Genomic DNA, 20,267 nt, shown 5'->3' with positions numbered 1-20,267 from the left:
TGTAAGGCTTTGTTGATGAAGTAGATAGGTTGCTGCCCCTTTTCGTCTTCTCGGACCAGGGCCGAGGCTGTGGCCCGACCTTCAACTGATAGGTATAACACGAATTCTTCCCCTTTTTCAAGTCGGGTAAGTATGGGTGGTTGCCCCAAGAATTCTTTGAAGTCTTGGAAGGCCTGTTCGCATTCTGGAGTCCATTCCAATTGCTTCCCTTTCTTTAGGATTGAATAGAGAGGAAGTGGTTTCAAGGCTGATCCTGCTAAGAATCTGGATAGAGCCGCTAACCTTCTATTCAACTGTTGGACTTCTTTGATACAAGTCGGACGTTTCATGTTAAGGATAGCCTGGCATTTGTCAGGGTTTGCTTCTATGCCTCTTTGAGTCAATATGAACCCTAAAAAATCCCCAGCTTCTACTGCAAATGTGCATTTTCAGGGATTTAATCTCATTTCATGCTTCCTTATAGTGGAGAATACTTTTGAGAGGTCGGACAATAGTGTTCTGTCCTCTTTGGTTTTAACGAGCATGTCATTCACGTATACTTCCATGAGTTTTTCTATGTGAGAGAAAAACACTTTATTCATCAATCGTTGGTAGGTAGCTCCTGCATTCTTCAATCCAAAAGGCATTACTATGTGGAAATAGTTTGTCTTTGGAGTTATGAATGGGGTCTTTTCCTGATCTGGCTTGTACATTGAGATTTCATTGTATCCCGAGTAGGCGTCCATAAAGGACAGGTATGTGTAGCCTAACGCTGAGTCGACCAAGGCATCTATACTGGAGAATGGATAAGGATCCTTAGGACATGCTTTGTTGAGGTCGGCAAAATCAATACACATTCTCCACTTTTCGTTTTGCTTTTGTACCAATACCACATTGGCTAGCCAAAGCAGATACTTCACCTCTCTTATAAATCCTGCTTCTAGCAGAGCCTGTACTTGCTCTTCTACGACTTGTGTTCGCTCTGGTCCGAACTTTCTATGTTTTTGATGAACAGGTCAGAAACCTGGGTATACAGCAAGGCTATAGCACATCAGGTCGGGATCAATACCGGGCATGTCAGAGGCTTTTCAGACAAAAAGATCGAAGTTTTTCCTCAGCAATTCAACGAGTTTTTTCTTTAGGCTTTTCTCCAGGTTTGCCCCTATGCTCGTTGTCTTGTCGGAGTGGTCTCCAATTTGTATCTCTTCTGTTTTGTCTTCTGGTTGGGGTTGTAGTTCTTCTCGAATTTGGGCTCCTCCTAACTCGATTGTATTGACTTATTTGCCTTTCGAACTACCTTTTAAACTAAGGCTCTCATTATAACATTTTTTTGTTAGCTTTTGATCTCCTTTAAGGTGGCAATCCCTTCAGTTGTGGGAAATTCATGCAAAGATATGGGATGGAGATGACAGCTGCAAGTCGATTCAAAGTTATCCGACCTATTAGGACATTGTACTTGTAGGCTGAATTTACATTGACTTCAATGTAGTCGACACTTAGTTTCCTTGACCTGGCACCCTTTCCGAAGGTGTGTCCAATGAGATGTAACCTAGAGGTCGGATTGGTGCATCTTCCAGTCCAAAAAAATTATCCGGGTATGTCCTTAGATCCTTTTGCTCTAACCCGAGTTTATTAAAGGTGGGTTTTAACAAGATATCCGCTGAGCTGCCTTGATCTACCAATGTTCGGTGGAGGTTAGGATTTGCTAGAATCACAGTTATTATCACTGGGTCGTCGTACTCGGGTACTATTCCTTTAGCATCCTCTTTAGTGAAGGAGATAGTGGGTAAGTCAGGCGATTGACTGTCCTCTCCGACTTGATATACTTCCTTCAGGTGCCTTTTTAGTGAGGATTTTGATATTTCTCCTCCTGCAAATCCACCATTAATCATGTGTATATATCGCTCGGGGGTGTAAGGAAAGCGTTCTGGTCATCCTCCTTCTTCATCCTTTCTTCTCTTTCTTGGGTTGTCCGAGCTGTCTGCCAGGTATCTATCAAGCCGGCCTTCTCTGGCCAACTTTTCGATGACATTCTTTAGGTTGTAACATTCATTAGTGGAATACCTGTACAACTTGTGGTACTCACAATATTCGGTCCGGTTTCCAGCTTTCTTATGCTTAATCGGACAAGGAGACAGGAGTTTCTCTGTGTGGCATATTTCACGGTAAACATCGACCAGGAAAACCCTTAGAAGGGTGTAGTTGTGATACTTTTGAAGCTTTTCTACATTTTGCTCCTCTTTCTTCTTGGGTTTCTTTTCTTTGTCCCGAGTTTGATAGTAGGACAAGTTAGATAGCGAAGATTCTCTAAGTCGGGAATTTTTCTCCATGTTGATGTAATTTTCTGTCCTTTGTTGAATTTCGTTCAGAGAAGTTGGGTATCTCTTGGATATTGACTGAGAAAATGGTCTTTCTCTAAGGCCATTGACCATACCCATAATTATAGCTTCGATTGGTAGACTCTGAATTTTCAAGCAAGTTTTGTTGAACCTTTCCATATAGTCATGAAGGATTTTTCCAACTTCTTGCATTACTCCTAGTAGGCTAGGGGCGTGCTTTGTTTTGTCTTTTTGGATGGAGAATCTAGTAAAAAAATTTTTGGCTAGGTCCTCAAAGCTAGTGACCGATCTGGGGGACAGGTTATCAAACCATTTCATTGCAGCCTTGGTTAAAGTATTCGGGAAGGCTTTGCAATGAGTGGCGTCAAAATCGTCGGCCAAGTACTGAAGTTACTAAGATGGTGGCTCGGGTCGGACATTCCGTCACAGATATCCATGTCGGGCGATTGGAAGTTCCTAGGGACTTTAGCGTTCATGATCTCTTCTGTAAACGGATCTTACCATCCCAAGGAACTTTCCTCACGCTTCACCCGATTATTCCTCCTTTGTACATTAGATTCCAGTTTTCATAACTTGTCTTCTAACTCCTTTCGTTGCCTTACTTCTTTTCGCAACTCCCGTTCTACTTCTTGTTGTCGTTCAGCCTCGTGTTCGAGCTGTTGTAGCCGATCCCCTTGGCCATGGACGAGATCTAAGATCTCGGTCGCATGAGGTTGATCCTCAACCTCAGGAAGGTGGACCTCGGACTGGATCCTTGTTGTTTGAGGGTTTCCTGAGATCCCTTTCCCGTGGGGGCCATGGTATGGTGGTGGAGGCGGAAGCAAAAAGACTTGGTCTTCTGGCTGATCTTCTGGCTCAGACTCACATACCGTATAGCCATCTCTAAGCTCATGGTCCGCTATTTGTCAGAGGGTGAATCCCAGGTCTCCAATAACAGTGTCAATGTTCTGAGGGCTACCTGAAACGCTGATTTGGACCTGAACGTGAGGTCCAAATCCCTGAATGTGGTGGCGTCCGACCTCTTTAGTGCCGAGGTGTCGCCTGTCTGAGTTGCTCGTGAGAAAGTCTGGGGGTGGTACCTGCAAGAGACTCCAATGCTTAAACTAACAAATACTTTAGGCAGATTTTTAGTAGATTAGAACGTGAGTTATACCTGGAAGATGCCAGTGTATTTATAGTAAAGTAGATAACCCACCTTTGTTGGAGTAGTTCTATCTTTTCTGATAGATAAGCGCTCCCTTTATCTTGAAAGTTTGTTGGGATCTACTTTTTAGATAAAGTAAAGATAGTAAAAAAGACTTAAGAAGACAGTTACTTATTAGATCAAATAAAATTAGACCTCTATGTCGTTATCCAACCTCTTTAAAAAAGTTAGACTATCATGAAGTCCACCTTTATTGATGGGCTATTTTTGTGTTATTGAGTCTGATTTTCATTCTGTTGGTCAAAATTTAAACATTATTCATGAGATATATATTAAAATATAAAATATATTTTAAAAATATAATTAATTTTAATAAATTAAATAATATATATTTATCCATAAATACATAATAATTGATTTTGTAATTGAATTTTGATATACATATAATTTTTTAATAAAAATGCATATCATTGGACGCGTTGCCACTGCAAACGCTAGTAACTGACAAAAATTGTAATCAAACCAATCCCGTCATATCTAAGAACATAACAGAGGCATAGATAAAGAATACTTTGGCGACTTATTCCAAAGGTATGATGTGTGGATTTTGATAATTTCTGAAACAAAATCAGAACCGGCTCTGTTCAGACTGATAATTGCTTACAATCAAAAGCTTAGAGATGCACCGGAATAACAAAAAAGAACCAGGGCATTCCGTGAGCTTAAAATTGCCAGAGCTAGAGATCAAATGTAAGACAAATAATTTCTATCACAGATAAAGTATGGTACAAAGTTAGAAGAAAACAATGATAAACGCACCATACTAGCATTCCTAATAATAATAAAAAATAATCTCTTTTTTTTTTCTTTTTGTTTCAAATAAAAGTGCCTAATCTTCAAGTTAAATTGAGATCATTCCCTCTATGAGGGCGAAGGCAAACCCGGACTTCATGCTCTTCAGGTCCAACACGATGCTTAGGCACCAAGATCTCAAGAACTGATCCTGGCCCATCATAGTATGCTTCAATGTTGGCATCTTCAGGAATTCTCGTTGAGAGAGGGATCTCACGGATGAACTCACCGGGAGGACAGTGCTCTGATGCCGGGTCAGTGAGCTTGAATGTCCGGTCATGCCTCTTAATCAATGGCTTTCGTGAAGTGCTCATACAAGAAACCTTTATGATACCATTAGTCAGAGTGTTCCTCCAAGAAACTTTCACACTTGGAAGTTCTACAAAGGGCAAGCTTATGATAATCAGATAGCCTTGTTCATCTTCATAGATGGTTTTTGCAGCAGTAACAGGTCCATACACACCCTTTATCACCCCACTAAAATCATTCAACCAGTTTGGCTCATTTGGGAGGTGCATTTCTATATCCGGAATCCGATCAGCTGGAGGATTAACAGCCAAGTAACATTCTTCTTCGTTTCCGTGTAGGAAAAAGTCCTTCCTCTTTTTGCCACTGACTGGAGATAGGTCCAGTCCATCTCCATTACTGTGGTTAGACAAATGAGTTGACAAATTCAGTCCAGATCCATTGAGCAGTTTCTTAGGGTGTGAATTCGGAGCACCCTTGATTGGGGCAGGCGGCCTCTCAAGCTCAAAGTCTGTGTTGGGAAGATTCCTCCATGAACTGAAATCGCTTGCTTCAGGTGGGATTGTGAAGTTCAAATCCCGGCCAGTGAGTTCCATCCACCTCTTCTGATCCTCCTCATCAAGGACCATCAGATTGGGGGATGGAACAAGCTCAATGCCATGAACACACTGAGGGTTAGAAAGCCCTCTATAATGCTTCCGCTGCATCCTGTGGGATCGAACAAAACCCTTGTCAACACTGAATGGGAACGGGCGCTCCCCTTGGCGAGAATGCCCATTCATGAAACTCCTCAACTGCATCTTACCCAGCGCGTTATCTGGCCTCTCCTTGAACACCCACATGTACATATTCTCCATGTCATGCTGAACCATGAAAACATCAAGCTTGAGATCAGACTTGTCAAACCCCGAAACACTGTTGCTGTCCCTAACAATTTTGGCCTTAGACTTATCACTCAAAGAGGGCTTAAAGTAGAAACTAAAGAAGAACCAAGCACCCCACATGCTGTCGACTCGCTTAGCACACTTTCTTCCGGCTGCTGCAGCTTTGGGCATGTTAAGAAAGCTCTCAGTCTCATAGCCTTGTGTGCCAAGACCAACATCCAAGACATCACAGGGGTCGGAGTTCCAAGAGGGCGGGGGAGGGCTGCGCTCAGCAGAGAGGGGCAGGTTGATATCTGGTGGACCTGAGAATATGATTTGGCGATTCATCTCCAAATCGAGTTCATCGTGAGAAGATGCACTTGAGTCCATTGACAAGAGCGTTGAGGGGTGGTGATTCTCCATTGACAAAGAAACAAGACAAGAAGAATCTCCCATGCTACCTCATCATTTCCCTGATGAGTTCTATTGCTGGTGTTGTGTTCATTTTTGCCATTCCCAAAAACAAATTCAACAAAACAACCTCATAAACACCTTCATCAGATCAATCACCACTATATATCCCCTCCATCAAACCCTAGATTTATAAAATTGCATTGACAGAAGGGGGAAAAAAAATCAACAAATCCAACCTATACAACAAAACAAATAAAAAAAATCTGTAATTTTTTTCTTTTCTTTCTTCCCTAAGAATAAATTAATTTGAACATATATCTAATAGCACAAACAGAGTGAACACACATATATCTTCTATACTTATGTATCTCTTCAATCTCAGCGAGAGAGGAAGAGATTTTAGGAAAACGCTATAGGAGAATTAAATTATGTATCCCTAATATTCTATACATCTCCTTAAATCCTCCAAAATCAGGTGAAAAACACTGAATCAAAACCATCAAATCCATGAAAACTAGAAACTGAGAGAGAGAGAGAGAGAGAGAGAGAGAGAGAGAAGACCGAAGAAGAAGAGAGAGATCGTCAAAAGGGTTTACCTTTTGGGATAAGCATCGGAGAATCGAGAAGAAGAGTAGCCTCCATAGCCGACGATGATGCTATCAACCATATCATCGACAACCATGTTGCCTACGCTCTCTCCCGCAATATTTTCCCTATTTTTTTTAATTAATCAAAATAATATTATTTTATTATTTCTTTTTTTGGGTGATAACTGATAAGAACCCTAATTCTTCGTCTTCTTGGTTAGACTCATCAAAAGGGAACAGGAAAAAAAATCTAAAAATTCAAAAATAAAACGAAAGAGAAAGAAAAAGAGTAATGGCTGGTTAGTGGTTATAACCGATAAGTATTAACTGATAAGCGAGTACACAGAGGGACAGAGGCGAGTGAGTACTGAGGACTGAGGAGTTTGCATTTATTTTTACTTTTTCTTCTCAAAGAAAAAGATTTATTCATTAAAAATAATCAAATTAAAAAATATATATATAAAAATGTTCACCGTATATATTTAATATTTATAAAAAAAATTAATTATAATGCTCCAATAAATTTTTTTTATCTAAATTTGATTATTTTACTTTGAATTGTTTGATTATTTTATAGTTGCTTATTTTATTTAAAATATTTATAAAATAATATGTATAAATTACACAAATATGTGACAGACTTATCAGAATTTTATTTTTGTATTCCTAAAATATTATTTTTTGAGTGTTTTCATTAAAAAAAGTTATCTCAAAAAATCATGATGCATTTTTCTTTTTCAACATTTTATTTGCTTCCTGAAAGTTCTCATATCCAATTTTGAGATCTCTTATATCAAAAGTTTAGATTTTTAAATTTTCTTTAGCTTAAAGTATATTTTGGATAATTTTTTAGAAATTTTGAGAAGTTCTTTATACATGGTCTTAAGTTCAGAAAAAAGAAAGATTAATTTCAAACATCATTATCTCCTAGTTTGACTCGTAGTTAGCTATAAAACATATGTTAGCTATGTCATCTAGATCTCTATTGTTTTTAACCAACTTGGGACACTCAAATTTGATGTGATTTTATCTACACAGTTTTAGTAAACAACATCCACTTTTGATTTATGCTTCTTATCGTCTCTAAGGTGGCTTCTACGTTATTTCAGCCAAGTTTTTTTGTTTGCTTTCTTTATGAAGGAGGCACATTCGTCCTTCTCCTTTTGATCTTTAGTACGAGAAACCATACTCAGATTCAACATCAGATTCATCTTTTATTAGCAAAGCTTTTTTCCTTTTGATTGTAGGGTCAAAGACTTTGTCTTTGGAGTGATCTATCCCAAGCTAACATCAAGCTCATATTGATGACTTTTGAGGGAACCAAACAATTCAAAAAACTTAAAATTTTCAGATATATGGCTCTCTTGATGATGGTAAGTATAGTATAAAACATAAAACTTCTGAAAATTTTATTACGAGTGAATTTTAATTTATTTTATTTATTAAAAATTTTAATTTTAAAAATTATTTTATTAAATATAATTAAATTAAGTTTTGATAAATTAAATTTAAATTAAATTATAATTTTTATTTAATTTTATAATTATTGAATAATTTTTATATTTAAAAATTAAATTTTTAGTAGTGGTAAAATAATAAAAATTTTATATAATTTAATTTGAATAATTGAGAGTTTTAGTTAATTTTACAAACCAAAAAAGATTAATTATATTATCATCAATTTTAAATTAAAGTACTTATTTAAAAACCAATTAATAAGTTGATAAATAAATAATGTTTTTGAAATAATTTATTTGGATTAAATTTGATTTTAAATTACTACTCTACCTTTCAATTTTATCAAAATACTTAAATTAATTCTAATTCCCAAATCAAACCAACATTAACCCTAATTTCAAACTCAGTCATTCTCCCCTAAACCTTAACACACACACCACACAGAAGAGAAAGGGGCTGCGAAAAAGAAGAGAAAGAAGAGAGGGAAAGGGAGAAGGGATAGTGCCGGTAGGGTTGGGAGTCGTTGCCGTTGAGCACGAAGAGAAGAGAGAGTTTCGCAAAGCAGAGGCATTGAGAGAGACAGAACCGTTGATATTCACATTCCAAGACTGTGTAATCAAATTATTAATCTCCTCATTGTCGCACCATCTATCTTGAAATCTAAATCTCCTTTTAGTGCTTGTTTTGACGACATTATTTTAATAAAAAAGATCTTTATTCAATGAAAAAATATCTTTTTTTTATTTTTTAGCGTGTTTGACAAATTTTTAGAAGTAAAAGTAAAAGTACTAGACAAATAAAAAAAACATCTTTGTTGAGAAGCTGTAATTTACATCTTTTTTTAAAAGATCTTTTTTTCTTAAAAAAAGATGTTTTTCATGTAATAAATAAATAAATAAGTACTTTTATATCGTTATACCCAAACATAATTGATAGATAAAAAGATCTTTTTATATGAAATATCCAAACATAAAATTACTTCTACTCTTTCATAAGATCTTTTAAAAAAAGATAACTAAAAAAAAATCTTTTCTTATCAGTTCACCCAAACAAGTCCTTAACCCTCTTACCCTCTTTTTTTGAACAAAGCATCAGCGGGCGATGATCCAAACCAGAATAATCTAAGTGTAAAAGGAAAGTTGTTGGAAACACTGATCTCCATACCATGATTGTCAATGTTCTTTCCAACCTCTCCTTAATTAAGTTTCTGCCGAATTGCATTTATTCCATGTGAATTTTTCACCTTCGAAACTAATGTCCACCAGATTCCCAGCATTTATAAAGTTGCTGGATAAATGTTATGGATTTTGGCCTTTCCCCTTCTTTCCATGATGAGCCCGAATAGCATTAAAATTCCCAATAACTACCTTCTCCTCACCACTTGCCTCCAAATTCTGCAATATCTTAATATACTGCGTCTCCCTAACTGCCTCTTTCGTTTGCATATGGACTCCAATTACCTTCCGCTTTGATTTAGAGTTATGATTTTCAGTCACAAAGTGGATAAAGAAAGTGTCATGTTCTACTATCCGGACAATCTCTTTATCTCTCCATGTCACCAATAACCCTGCTGCTTGCCTAATAGAATCAACAATAAACATTGAGTTAAAACCCACTCTCCTCAACACTACCTCTACAGTCGGGGTATTAGTCTTTGTCTTATACCTCGGAAGAATGGGATTTACAAATTCCTTTTATGTTATAAACTGAATGGAATTTTCTTAAACCCCCACAGTTTCACATTGTCATCTTCATTCCTCTCTGGATGTCAATTGTTGGGTGGCACCCTCCCACTTCATTGCTGCCTCCACTTCTTCTTGACATTGTTTGTTAATACTGGAACTCTTCCTTAATCCTCCTGACCTCCTTTTAACTCCGAGTATCAGTTTATTTGCTTGATTTTTTCTAGCACAACTTTTAAGATTCTACCTTGTTGATTCCATCATACCCGTCACTCCTCCGATTTCTTCAAAGATAAAAACACTCCACACACTATTAAGGTAGTTTGTGTCAATCTGCTTTCCTACTTTTCCTTCTTTAATCTCCTGTGCATCACTCTTACCTATCCCTCTCCCTTATTTTTTTCAATCAGTATATAATAGTACTAATTAACTAGATCTAGAAGAGAATGAGAGAGAGATAGAGGGGGGGGGACACAGAGCGGGGTAGAGTATGGGAACGACATCAACATTCGAAAGATCCTAGGGTTTGGAACAGAAAAGAATATTATCGACTGGAAAATGAGTCTTTCTCCATCTTTGTTGAAAATTTACCGGGAGATATCTCAAAGAAAGAATTATTTCACCCTTTCACCTGGACAGGAAGAATCAATGACATTTATCTTTCTCGTAAAGAGAAAAAAAGTATGATATATCTTTTTGCATTTATACGATACACGACCAAAGGAGGGGCACTGAAGGCGATAACGGAAATGGATCGCATGCGATTACGTGGGAAGATAATCTCAGTTCAAGAAGCGAAGTATAGAAGGCCAGTAAAGGAGAAGGTAAGAAGAATTCAGGCCGGAAGTGGCGAACAGACTGCGGTTGAGAATAGGCGGACTCAACGTGGGGACAATGTGCATACGGATACAGGTGAAGGAGTGACGATGAAGAATACGTCGAATAGGCACCCAAACGGTAATGGCTGGACGAAGAAAGTTGAAGTAACAGTTGCAGAAGAGAATATGGGTTGGCTAGCAAGAAGTTTAGTCGGGGGGACGACCATGGCCATAGATCTCAATGCACTGAAGAAGGCAGTTAGCAAGAATGTGCCTCAGGTTGTTCAAGTCCGGGAATTAGGAGCGTATAAGGCACTATTAACTTTTGACACTGTGGAGCATACGGAGGAGTATTATACATTCAAAATGAATAGTCTTCTGCAATTTTTTCATAGTGTTTGGAGATGGAAAGAATCGGAACGAAGTGAGACTAGAAGAGTATGGTTAGAATGTTTTGGAGTGCCACTGCATGTGTGGTCCGCAGAAACGTTCAAAAGGATAGGTGGGCAATGGGAGGAAGTGGTACGGTGTGATGAGGTGACGGAATCAGAATTATCATTCAGTTCCGGTAGAGTCCAAATCGATACTTGTATATTTGATGTTATTAGTTAATGGATTCACATAACGGTCGGTACTAGTGGATTCAATGTTTTTGTGAAGGAGGTGGGACGTGAAAAATGTGGAGCAGAGAGCATGATGGTAGGTAAAAATATGCAAACGATGAAGACCAACTATGATGTAAGTGGCAAAGGAATAAAGACGTTGACACCGATGTTTGATCCGGCGGCTGAATTGGTGGAAGGAGGGGTGAGGAATCACGGAGAAGATAAGGATAGAACAATAATTCATGATTTATTTTTGAATGACTGGAATCAGGCACATTTACTACCAATCAAGGAAAAAAGGTTACCTAATTTAAATGCATTAATGGATTTTGAAAGAGGCAAAGATTATGGAGATTCTAATTTTTTAACGGACGAGGACTCAGACAGAAACGTAACACAAGGAAATTTTATTTCAAAAGGAAGGATAAATGTGGGTGTAATAAAGGCTGGAAGAAGAATTTTAGTGGGCCACGGTAGTAATAAGGAGTGTGAAAATAAAAGCATGATGGGTGACATGGGTAATGTGGGCCTTAATGGTTGTGGGATCACAAATGATTATGTCCAACATAATTCTTTAGACGAAGGAATGAGCCTTGAATGGTGGGCTCAAGCTGGAGCGGGTCAGGAAAAAGCAATGCGGGTTGAAGTGGAACAAGCAGATGAAGAAAGAAGCACCGATAGGTTCTCTTCAAGAAGTAGCTCCTGCGCGCCGATAGAACATGAGCAGCCACCGGCGAGACCCGTACGGGAAGAGCCAGGTAACGTGCCGCACCAAAATAACGTTGACCCAAGGAGAGGGGACGCGGGGCAGATGGCGTCGGGGCCAAGCGATATACCACTTGCGCAGCCGAAGAGGGATGGTACACGAACAGCGCCTGGGAGCGGGATCTGCGACAGGGTTGGAGACAAAAAAAATGGAGCTGTTCAAATTACAGTGGCGGCAAGCTGTGAAGTAGAGACGCACAATGAAGAAGAAGGACATGGTGGAACCAATGAGCAGGCTAATCAAAGCAATAAAAGGACTTTTGGTCCAGTAGAGGCAAGAGGCGAAGAAGGTGACATTATCCCAGAGACAGTGACCGTTTGCACGAAACAGTGTGCGCATGGTGAAGAGGGAGACAATGAAGACGGGGAACACGACTCTACCTCAGGGTACCAGAACGTAATGTCTGATGAAGAACTGAAGCGGGAGGAACAGTTGAAGGAAAATAGGAAAACTTGGGAATTAGCAATGGAATCAGGTGCAGTATTACATGACGAAGATGAGGATATTATGGCAATACTTCAAGCTCAGAATGAAGAAATTGCAAACAAGAGGAGACTGGCGAAACAGAAAGAGAAAGCAAGAAGAAGTAGACCTAAGAACTGCAAAAATGTGTGTAAAAATATTTTTAAATGATTTATAGCTGCTGGAATATTAGGGGGTTAGGAGGTGATGGAAAGCTGAGAATGATTAAAGATTTGAAAAAGAGTTGTAGATTAAACATGTTAGGGTTGATTGAAACTAAGCGTGAAGTTTTGACTAAATTTGATGTCATACGCATTTGGGGAAATGACATGATGGGTTGGGAATATGTGGAATCTGTAGGTGTTTCTGGAGGTTTACTGCTTATATGGGATGATATGTTGTTTAAAATGAATAACTGCTATAAAGGAGAACTTTGGCTGTGTGTAGAGGGATGGTGACTAATAATAATCTTAGATGTGCGTTCTGTTTGATGTACGGAGCACATGAGAGAGCAAAAAATTGGTGATGTGGGAGGAGTTGAGTTATATTGTGGGATTGTGTCAGGTGCCTTTTTGCTTCATGGGGGACTTCAATGAAATAATGCAAGTGGTGGAAAGAAAGGGAGCAAGTAGATTACCGGGATCTGCGGAAGAATTTAAGTTTTGGGTACAGGATATGCAGCTGTTAGACCTCCCTCTTAATGATCGTAAATACACATGGTTCAGGGGCCGACAGTGTAGTCGCATTGACAGTGTCCTGGTTAGTGTGGATTGGATTGAAGCGCTTCTGGATACTCGCTTGAGAGGTGGACCTCGTGTGCTATCAGACCTTTGCTGTGAGTTTACTTGGCAGGTGTGGTGTGCTTGGTTGACTTACTTTGATAGAGTGTGGGTTGTTCTGGGGACGATCAAGGAACTGTTCGAGAGTTGGATAGGAGAACCTATCAGAAAAGTTGAGCAGAATAAACGGTTGGTTGGTTTTTGTGCAGTAATTTGGAACATTTGGATGGAACGAAATGCGAAAATATTTAAGAATGAAGAAGGTAGCATTGAGGACATCAAAAGGAGGTAAGTGTTGAGCTTCAAAGAGTGGTCTGCTGCCGATCCATGTGGTTGTTGATGGCAATGCCGGAAATGACAATGAATTAATCGCATTAGTATGTCCTGTTTCTCTTTTTTCTTTGTGTCATGACCTATTTTGGTGCTCCACTTTTGTGTGTTGAGCTTTTCTTTGTTCAAAAAAATTTTTTTTCAATCAGTCTCAGTGAGCTCTGGACTTCCTCTTCATCCCCCGTGTTCTACAAATTCTTCTCCTGCATCAACAGACTCGCAAATTCCTTCAACAAACTTACTGGAGTTGGTTTCTTTATTGCGCTGTTCTCCTATTTTAGTTCGGTTAGGACAGTTCGGATGGTTATTCTCTTTCTTGTCATCAACACATCTTCGGAATTGACCATTCTGAGCGATGCTCTCCGCCCTTCTTCATCCATTCCTCCTTCGACCAAATTTTATAAATATTTTCCACGAGTCCTGAGTTCATGACCAATATGATCACACCAATAGCAGAAATTACCAATCCTTGATATTTCGAATGGAGATCAATAATTCTGTTATTGGTCCCTGAGATTCTCAGTTTCCTTCCCAAGGGTTTTGCGACGTCCAGCATTACCTGCACTTTCAGTACCTTGTCCTCCTTACCCTCATTATTAACCTTCCCTATCGTCTCTCCAACCCTTCTACCCAACCTTTTAGTTTTACAATATTTAGGCAGTCCCCACAATTGTATCCATATAGGAAGATTGCAGAATTCCAATTCATTGACAGTTGAATCTTTCCTCCACCTTCTCAAATTCATATATAATTTTTGAACGGCTAAAGAGTCCCTTTTTCCACCCTAAGCATATCAATCTCAATAAAACTGAAACATATTACCTCCAACTTCTACCACTTTAAGCTCCTCCGGTTGTCTCCAAATAGCGTTAAGAGCGCCTTCTAGCATCCCTACATTAATAGATCGATTTGCCAAAAGCCGTCCTATCAAGCTTTTTGAGTATTTATTAGACCTTTCTTTATATCCTCATCACCAAATGTGATCATTTGATTGTTTTCATCCTCAATAGGAGGATTCTCTCGTTCACGAGAAGCAGCTGATGCTGCCATGATCACTCTCAAGGCATTCAATGTGTTTGACTGGCAAAATAAGGACTACTCTAAAAAAACCCTAGGAGAGCAACATAACCTTACTTCATCTATGCTTCACGTATTTGATATGTAATATCTAATCTTTTGGATACTCATAAACTACTGTTATATATATTGAAGTAAAATTAATATATTGGAACTAATATTTGAAGTAAACACTTTTCCAATAATCAAACTGATATTAGCTTATACGCACTTATTTACGCTTATTTTTAAAACATGTTATTGCTAGCCAGTCTTACCGTTCTTCCATTTTAGTTAGTTAGTCACTATAGTACTATGTGTAATGTACTATAGTTCTTCGTGTGGTTTGTTTTAGTTGGGAAGATGAACACGAAGGATAGATTGAATCATTTCAATATAGCTGCAGATAAACCAACTTAGATTGGTTTAGCAGTTAATTCATTAGTCCACATAAACAAGTGTCTGGAATTCGAATATGGTATATGCATTTAGCAACCCATTGGTCAGCATAGCAAACCCTAAAATTAAGCTTCGATCTACGACGAATTAGTCCTTGGCCTGTCAAGTTGGAGAATATCCGAGAAAACAAAAAAAAATATATAGTTGCAGATGATAATGCTAATGTGTGCGTTTTGTAATTCACAGCTGGAGAGCATTGAGCACCTCTTTATTGGCTGCAAGTTTTCCTAGAACCTCTGGTGTGTGGTGTGTATCGATGCAACAAGTAGGTAGGCTTTGGGTTATGCCAGAGGTGTGGCAAAATTGGATTGTTACTTTCTTCTCTATATTATGGTCAACATGGACTTCTACGAGGTGATTTTTGCCAATAGAAGATTTGATTTTGGGAGCTTGTGATAAGATGCAAAGGGAACTGTGAGCAGTGGAATAGTTGAGAATATTTTTAGCTACTGCAACAGATGTTAAAGTGACAATTAGGAGTGAATGGGGCTGGCTAGAGGGATCCAACTTGAAGAGATGACATATGAAGATGATGTTAAGCATTGGCAGGTGCTGATAATTAGTATTAGAGAGGCTAAGGCTTGGTTTCTTAAAATTTTTATTTTTCATGCCTGCGCTCCAATGTCATCTACCATCAAGAATTGTTATTTTCCAGCAGCGTTTCATAGTTTATTTGTTTATGTCATGTATTAGTGTATCCTTAGTGGTAGTGGTAGCCTTGTAGGTGTTAGAGAGTATGTGTGGTTCGTTTCTTCCCCACTCCCCTTCTGTTCTATGATTGTTGGTGTAGGTTGGGCTTTTCCAATCTAAGCCAATCCCAAAGAAAAAAAAAAAAGCTTTTGAAAAGTACAAGTACATCTTCAAAAAAATTTTACCAGACCAAATCTTTGCTGAGCAAGAGTATTTGTCTTTGGCAGCCTTGTTTGTTTGGTTATTTTTTCTTGTTTCTTACTCTACAATTGAGTGTTGGGTCTGTTGTCAGTTTTCAAAATATAAAATAAATTAATTGTAGCTTAGCCGATTGATGTAATATCATCTCATCACAGTTCTGCATTGCAATAATTCTGCTAAGCATTTAAATTTGGGAACCTAGAATTAAAATGCTTTACCACCACATGTTCACAAAAGAATACATAGTAAAAAAGTACAAGGTTGATAAAAATTTTTTCAAAAAATGGGAAAAAGGCTTAATAATATAATAACCTCAACAGAATAGCTTATATTTGGATCACATACATAATGTATATAGTAGTATCTCTCTGTTCGGCCTGCATGTCATCAGCCTAATGCTACCAAATCTTCTTTTTTTCAATTTTTGGAAAATGCTCGATGTGGCAATAACAATGGATCAAACCTGGTCCAAGAAGTGTGACAAATGATGAATATTTTACCTTATGCATTTAAATCAAGGGTAGAAGATTAAAAAATGCATAACAAATCATCATAATGAAACGATGAGTTTCTAATTCCAAGATGCTTATTATGGTTGCATAACCAAGGGAGGAGAAATGTATAGAATCTGAATAGTATAGAAAGGTGGAAATCGTTATTCAATGGGTCACAATGGAGTATGTATATGTCTGAGCAAATATAGTGTTTAATACGATTTAGTTAAAACCAGCAATCTAACATAGAAGCTTACATGCATTTTCATTTTTTAGTATCTGTCGTCGGGATTTGGAAAACCAAAAAGAGAAAATGGCAAAAAGAATAAAATCCTAAATACTTAAAATGAAAATACAAACTAACAACCTAAATTCTCTCAAATTTTGGAGGGGAGAAAAACATAGTGGAATGAAATGAAAAATTCATTAAGAAAAGGCGAATGCATTAGTCGTCTCCTATGTGCATCAACTATCCATTTTATACAAACAGACACCAAAAAGAAAAAATCCACTTTATACGAAACGATTAATTGTCATTCTTTTTCAAATAATTAGAGACAAGTGATCTTTTAAAATTTTTTCAAAAAAGGAAAGTTTACCCAAACAAAAATGTCTTGGATAGGGTTGCATTATCACAAACCTTGTCTTAGGCAAAGCCTGCCCCTGTCCAGCCACCATCGGATTTCCCATAGTTAGTAACACCTTTCTTATCTTTAGATCCACCTTCATAATAAGAATGATCAAATCCATCATCTTTGTCATCATCCCAGCCAGCCCATCCATCGTCGTTATTTGTCGCCGATCCTCTCACTGGTTCTTCCTTCCTGGAACCTTTGTGCCCCCAATCATCCCAAGAGCTTGAATTTTGAGTTGTTGATCCATTTGCTGGTTTTCCGTTCCTACTACCTTTATTGTTCCAATCATCCCAAGAACTTGAGCTGTGGGTGTTAAATTGCTTAGAAGAGGATTGTTCAGTTCTGGTAGAAGAATTCCATCCCTGGTTCTGTTGATTGAAATCCTGATGGTAACCATTCCTGCCACTCTCATTTTGTTGCCAATTATTGTTCATTCCATTTGAGCCATCTCTGGTGTACTCTTCTACCTTCTCTGAAGCCATAGCTATGACACCTTTCATTATACCCCATGTCTTCTGAGTGACATCATTGACTTTTTGATCATAACCACCCTCTTTGACCTGAATCAAAGAATAAAGAATTTAGGCAAAGGGCATAATCAAATTTTATACTTGAATCATATATGACTCGAAGACACAGTAGTTCTTTTTCCCTCCCCTAGTAGATACACCTAATACCTTCTGAAAGGAGTAGACATATGCAGAGTAGCTAAGACGAAAAGCATGACGAGCAAACCTATTTACCAACATACTGATTTAACTAAAAACTTGAAAGAAAAAAAATTGTATGATTTTCAGCTGCATTTTGCAAGCTTTTCACACCGGTTGACTTAAAATTCTTTCAGAAGTTAAAACAAGTGGTACTGATGGCACGTTTGATTCATGTAGTCTACTTTACCAGTGCAGGACATGCTTTCTATTCGTTATATAGCATAATAAACACGGAAAGAATTATGGTCCAAATTTGTAAGGAGTATAGCTTAAATGTATAGAACTATAGATATTATTATTTCGTAATGTCCAGAAAAAAATACTATAGTCGTTTTTGTTAAGGTGGCTACTTCCATCGAGACAAATGATTTGGTCAAATATGTTCAGTAAAATATATCAAACCATCTAACATATCACAATGTCTTCACCGGAGAAACAACCTTTTGTTAATGAGGCGGTTCATTAAACTCTAGAGGAAGCAATACACCCAAAGCAATTCATGTAACATAAAAAGCAGAGCAAAAGAAAACGCCTTGCTTCTAACAAAATCATTTTCCTCAGCTATGGAAATGGAACAAGTAGCTAAAAATAATGGCTTGAAGGAACAGAGTTAGTGTAAATACCTTAGAAGCAGCAGTCTGAGCCGCCAACGATAATTTACCAAACCCCTGAACACAAGAACAAAATCAACCGAAGAAAGAGGCCACAAATTAAAATCAATGCAAAACAGGATCTTCTAACGTGGAAATTGCACACAACAGACCGAATAAAATGGTGAATCTTTAATTTATTATTAAAAAATTGATAAAATATGAAAAATTCAACGTTGACGATATGCAGATGACTGAAGACTCAGTCGCTTGCAAAGTCCACTTGAGAGACTGTTTTAAATTCAACTAAGAAACAAAGTCACCTGCGAAACGACGGAGAAATAGTCGTTTTGCTGATTGATCCTCTGCGCCGCCATGGGCCCAGGACTCGATCCAAAACCGACGTATTTCCCTCCCTTCGACGGCGGAAGCCCCTCCGGCCGCGACTCATTCTCCGCCATCTTCCTCGCGAAGAAGCTCTCCTTGTTAGCCGCCGAAGCCTCAAGCTGCGACCGCGTGTAAATATCCTCACTCGACTTAGACCTCCCCGCCACACCACCGCCACCGCCAACACTTCTCACATCGCCAGCAGACTGATTCCGTCGCAAATCCCCGCCGAAACCGTCATCGGTTCCCCAATCCTCCCAATCGCCGTCATTCCGCTTGTTTCCTCCTCCACCGCCGTTCATCGGAGGCTTTCCCTTTCCAGTAGCGAATCCTCCGGCGAGATCCTCCCTCTGAACAGGCGGATCGCGCCACGGCCGCCCTTCGGCAATTGCGGCGATGCGATCACGGTAGATAGCGGCGGCTTTGGTGTTGTACTTCTTAACTATATCAGTTTCCTTGGGAACAGAATAAGAGGCGAGGAAGGAGTTGAGGTTATTGTTGCCGCCAGCTTCCATTTTCTTGAGCTGGATTTCGGACCATGCGTCCATGGTGACGGATCGGACGAAGGAGATGTGCACGCCGAGGCCGCGGTGCTTGCCGGAGCACTCGAGGCACATGAAGACGCCGTAGGAGACGGAGGCCCACTGCGGGTTCTTCTGGGAGCAGTCTACGCAGATCTTGTTTGCTGGTTGGGACTGCAGATCCCGAAGCCGCCGTGACGCCGCTGCCGTCGCCATCGATGGCTGCTGGTGGGAATGGAAGGGTGGGAATGGGCTGGTTTCGGTTGGATTGGGTTGGTGGCGAACAGAGAAAAGCTGAGAAGGGTTTGTTTTTATATGTTGTGTTAAAACGTTAGTGATTGGGGTATTTTTGGGATTAGAGAAGGGTGAAAGATGTTACAGTACGTAATTACGTTACTGATTCGGATATTTGGGTTGTCAGATGGAAAATATAGTAGTAACTAGAGCTAAAAGCCTAACGACAATTGCTAGCTACCTAGGATCACCTTCAATCATTATCTTTGATCCAGTATCTGCAGGCTTTTTTTCTATTATTTGAATAAAAAATAATTATATATTCACATAAATTAAACTATACAAATTTACCGATATAAACATTTAGTTATATTTTCTCTTACTGAAACAACAAAAATTAAAATTAGGACAAGTTATCAAAATAAATTATTTGTAAATTAATATTATGAATTACAACTTTTAAATCTTGTATAAGAAAATGTAATTTTTATAGATTTATAAAAATCGTGAGAAGGATAGAGTGAATTAGTTATTACACGTAAACCATAAAAAGCATAGCGGTTTAAGTTATAGAATATTAAAAAAAAAATCGCAGCACATCTTCAACAGTTTTCTCACGAACGCTTAATTGCATGAACTGCAAGAGGGGTATAGCAGTTTATATTTACCTATAAATTTGTCGAACTTAATCGCAGATTCTTCATTTTGACTGAGTACCAACTATTTTAGAGGGGGTTGTTTGTTTGTTTAGAGTTGTGGATTGAGTGGGAAGAAAGAAAAGGATTGGAGAAGATTTGGGTACCTAAAATTCTTAAGGCGTGGGACCATGGCAGACGAAGGCAAGCTATACCAACTCAACAGCGTTGCGCATGTTGTCGATGGCATCAATGAAGAGGCCAGTTTGTTTTTTTTTTATTATTAAATTTTATAACATAATATGTAGTATTTAGGATGCAGTAATTAGAA

At 38.5% G+C, this 20,267-nt stretch overlaps 2 protein-coding genes across 4 annotated transcripts; both read right to left on the bottom strand.

Annotated features, from left to right (window-relative positions):
* Nucleotides 1-4,042: 4,042 nt before the first annotated feature.
* LOC112727210 (uncharacterized) lies at nucleotides 4,043-6,790 on the bottom strand. 3 transcript variants are annotated; one of them, XM_025776878.3, is made up of 2 exons: nucleotides 6,434-6,790; nucleotides 4,043-6,018 (listed from the first exon to the last, which is right to left on the bottom strand). In XM_025776878.3, exon 2 carries the CDS (start codon nucleotides 5,877-5,879, stop codon nucleotides 4,359-4,361), a length of 1,521 nt encoding a protein of 506 aa, XP_025632663.1. In that variant the 5' UTR covers nucleotides 5,880-6,018; nucleotides 6,434-6,790; the 3' UTR covers nucleotides 4,043-4,358. The 3 variants fall into 3 exon arrangements, with proteins under 3 accessions (XP_025632663.1, XP_025632664.1, XP_025632662.1); XM_025776879.3 differs by having other exon boundaries at nucleotides 4,043-5,912; nucleotides 6,434-6,786; XM_025776877.3 differs by having other exon boundaries at nucleotides 4,043-6,073; nucleotides 6,434-6,778.
* Nucleotides 6,791-15,907: 9,117 nt separating this feature from the next.
* On the bottom strand, nucleotides 15,908-19,623 carry LOC112727209 (probable ADP-ribosylation factor GTPase-activating protein AGD6). The gene is made up of 4 exons (XM_025776876.3): nucleotides 18,483-19,623; nucleotides 18,193-18,237; nucleotides 16,865-17,419; nucleotides 15,908-16,193 (listed from the first exon to the last, which is right to left on the bottom strand). The coding sequence occupies exons 1-3, from the start codon at nucleotides 19,281-19,283 to the stop codon at nucleotides 16,871-16,873; spliced, it is 1,395 nt and encodes a 464-aa protein (XP_025632661.1). The 5' UTR covers nucleotides 19,284-19,623; the 3' UTR covers nucleotides 15,908-16,193; nucleotides 16,865-16,870.
* Between the last annotated feature and the right edge of the window lie 644 nt (nucleotides 19,624-20,267).

This window comes from Arachis hypogaea, chromosome 12 (assembly GCF_003086295.3).
Source record: "Arachis hypogaea cultivar Tifrunner chromosome 12, arahy.Tifrunner.gnm2.J5K5, whole genome shotgun sequence".
In the NCBI taxonomy this organism is placed as follows: domain Eukaryota; kingdom Viridiplantae; phylum Streptophyta; class Magnoliopsida; order Fabales; family Fabaceae; genus Arachis; species Arachis hypogaea.
The sequence above is the reverse complement of the archived record's forward strand: the minus strand, read 5'-3'. Positions and strand labels throughout refer to the sequence as shown.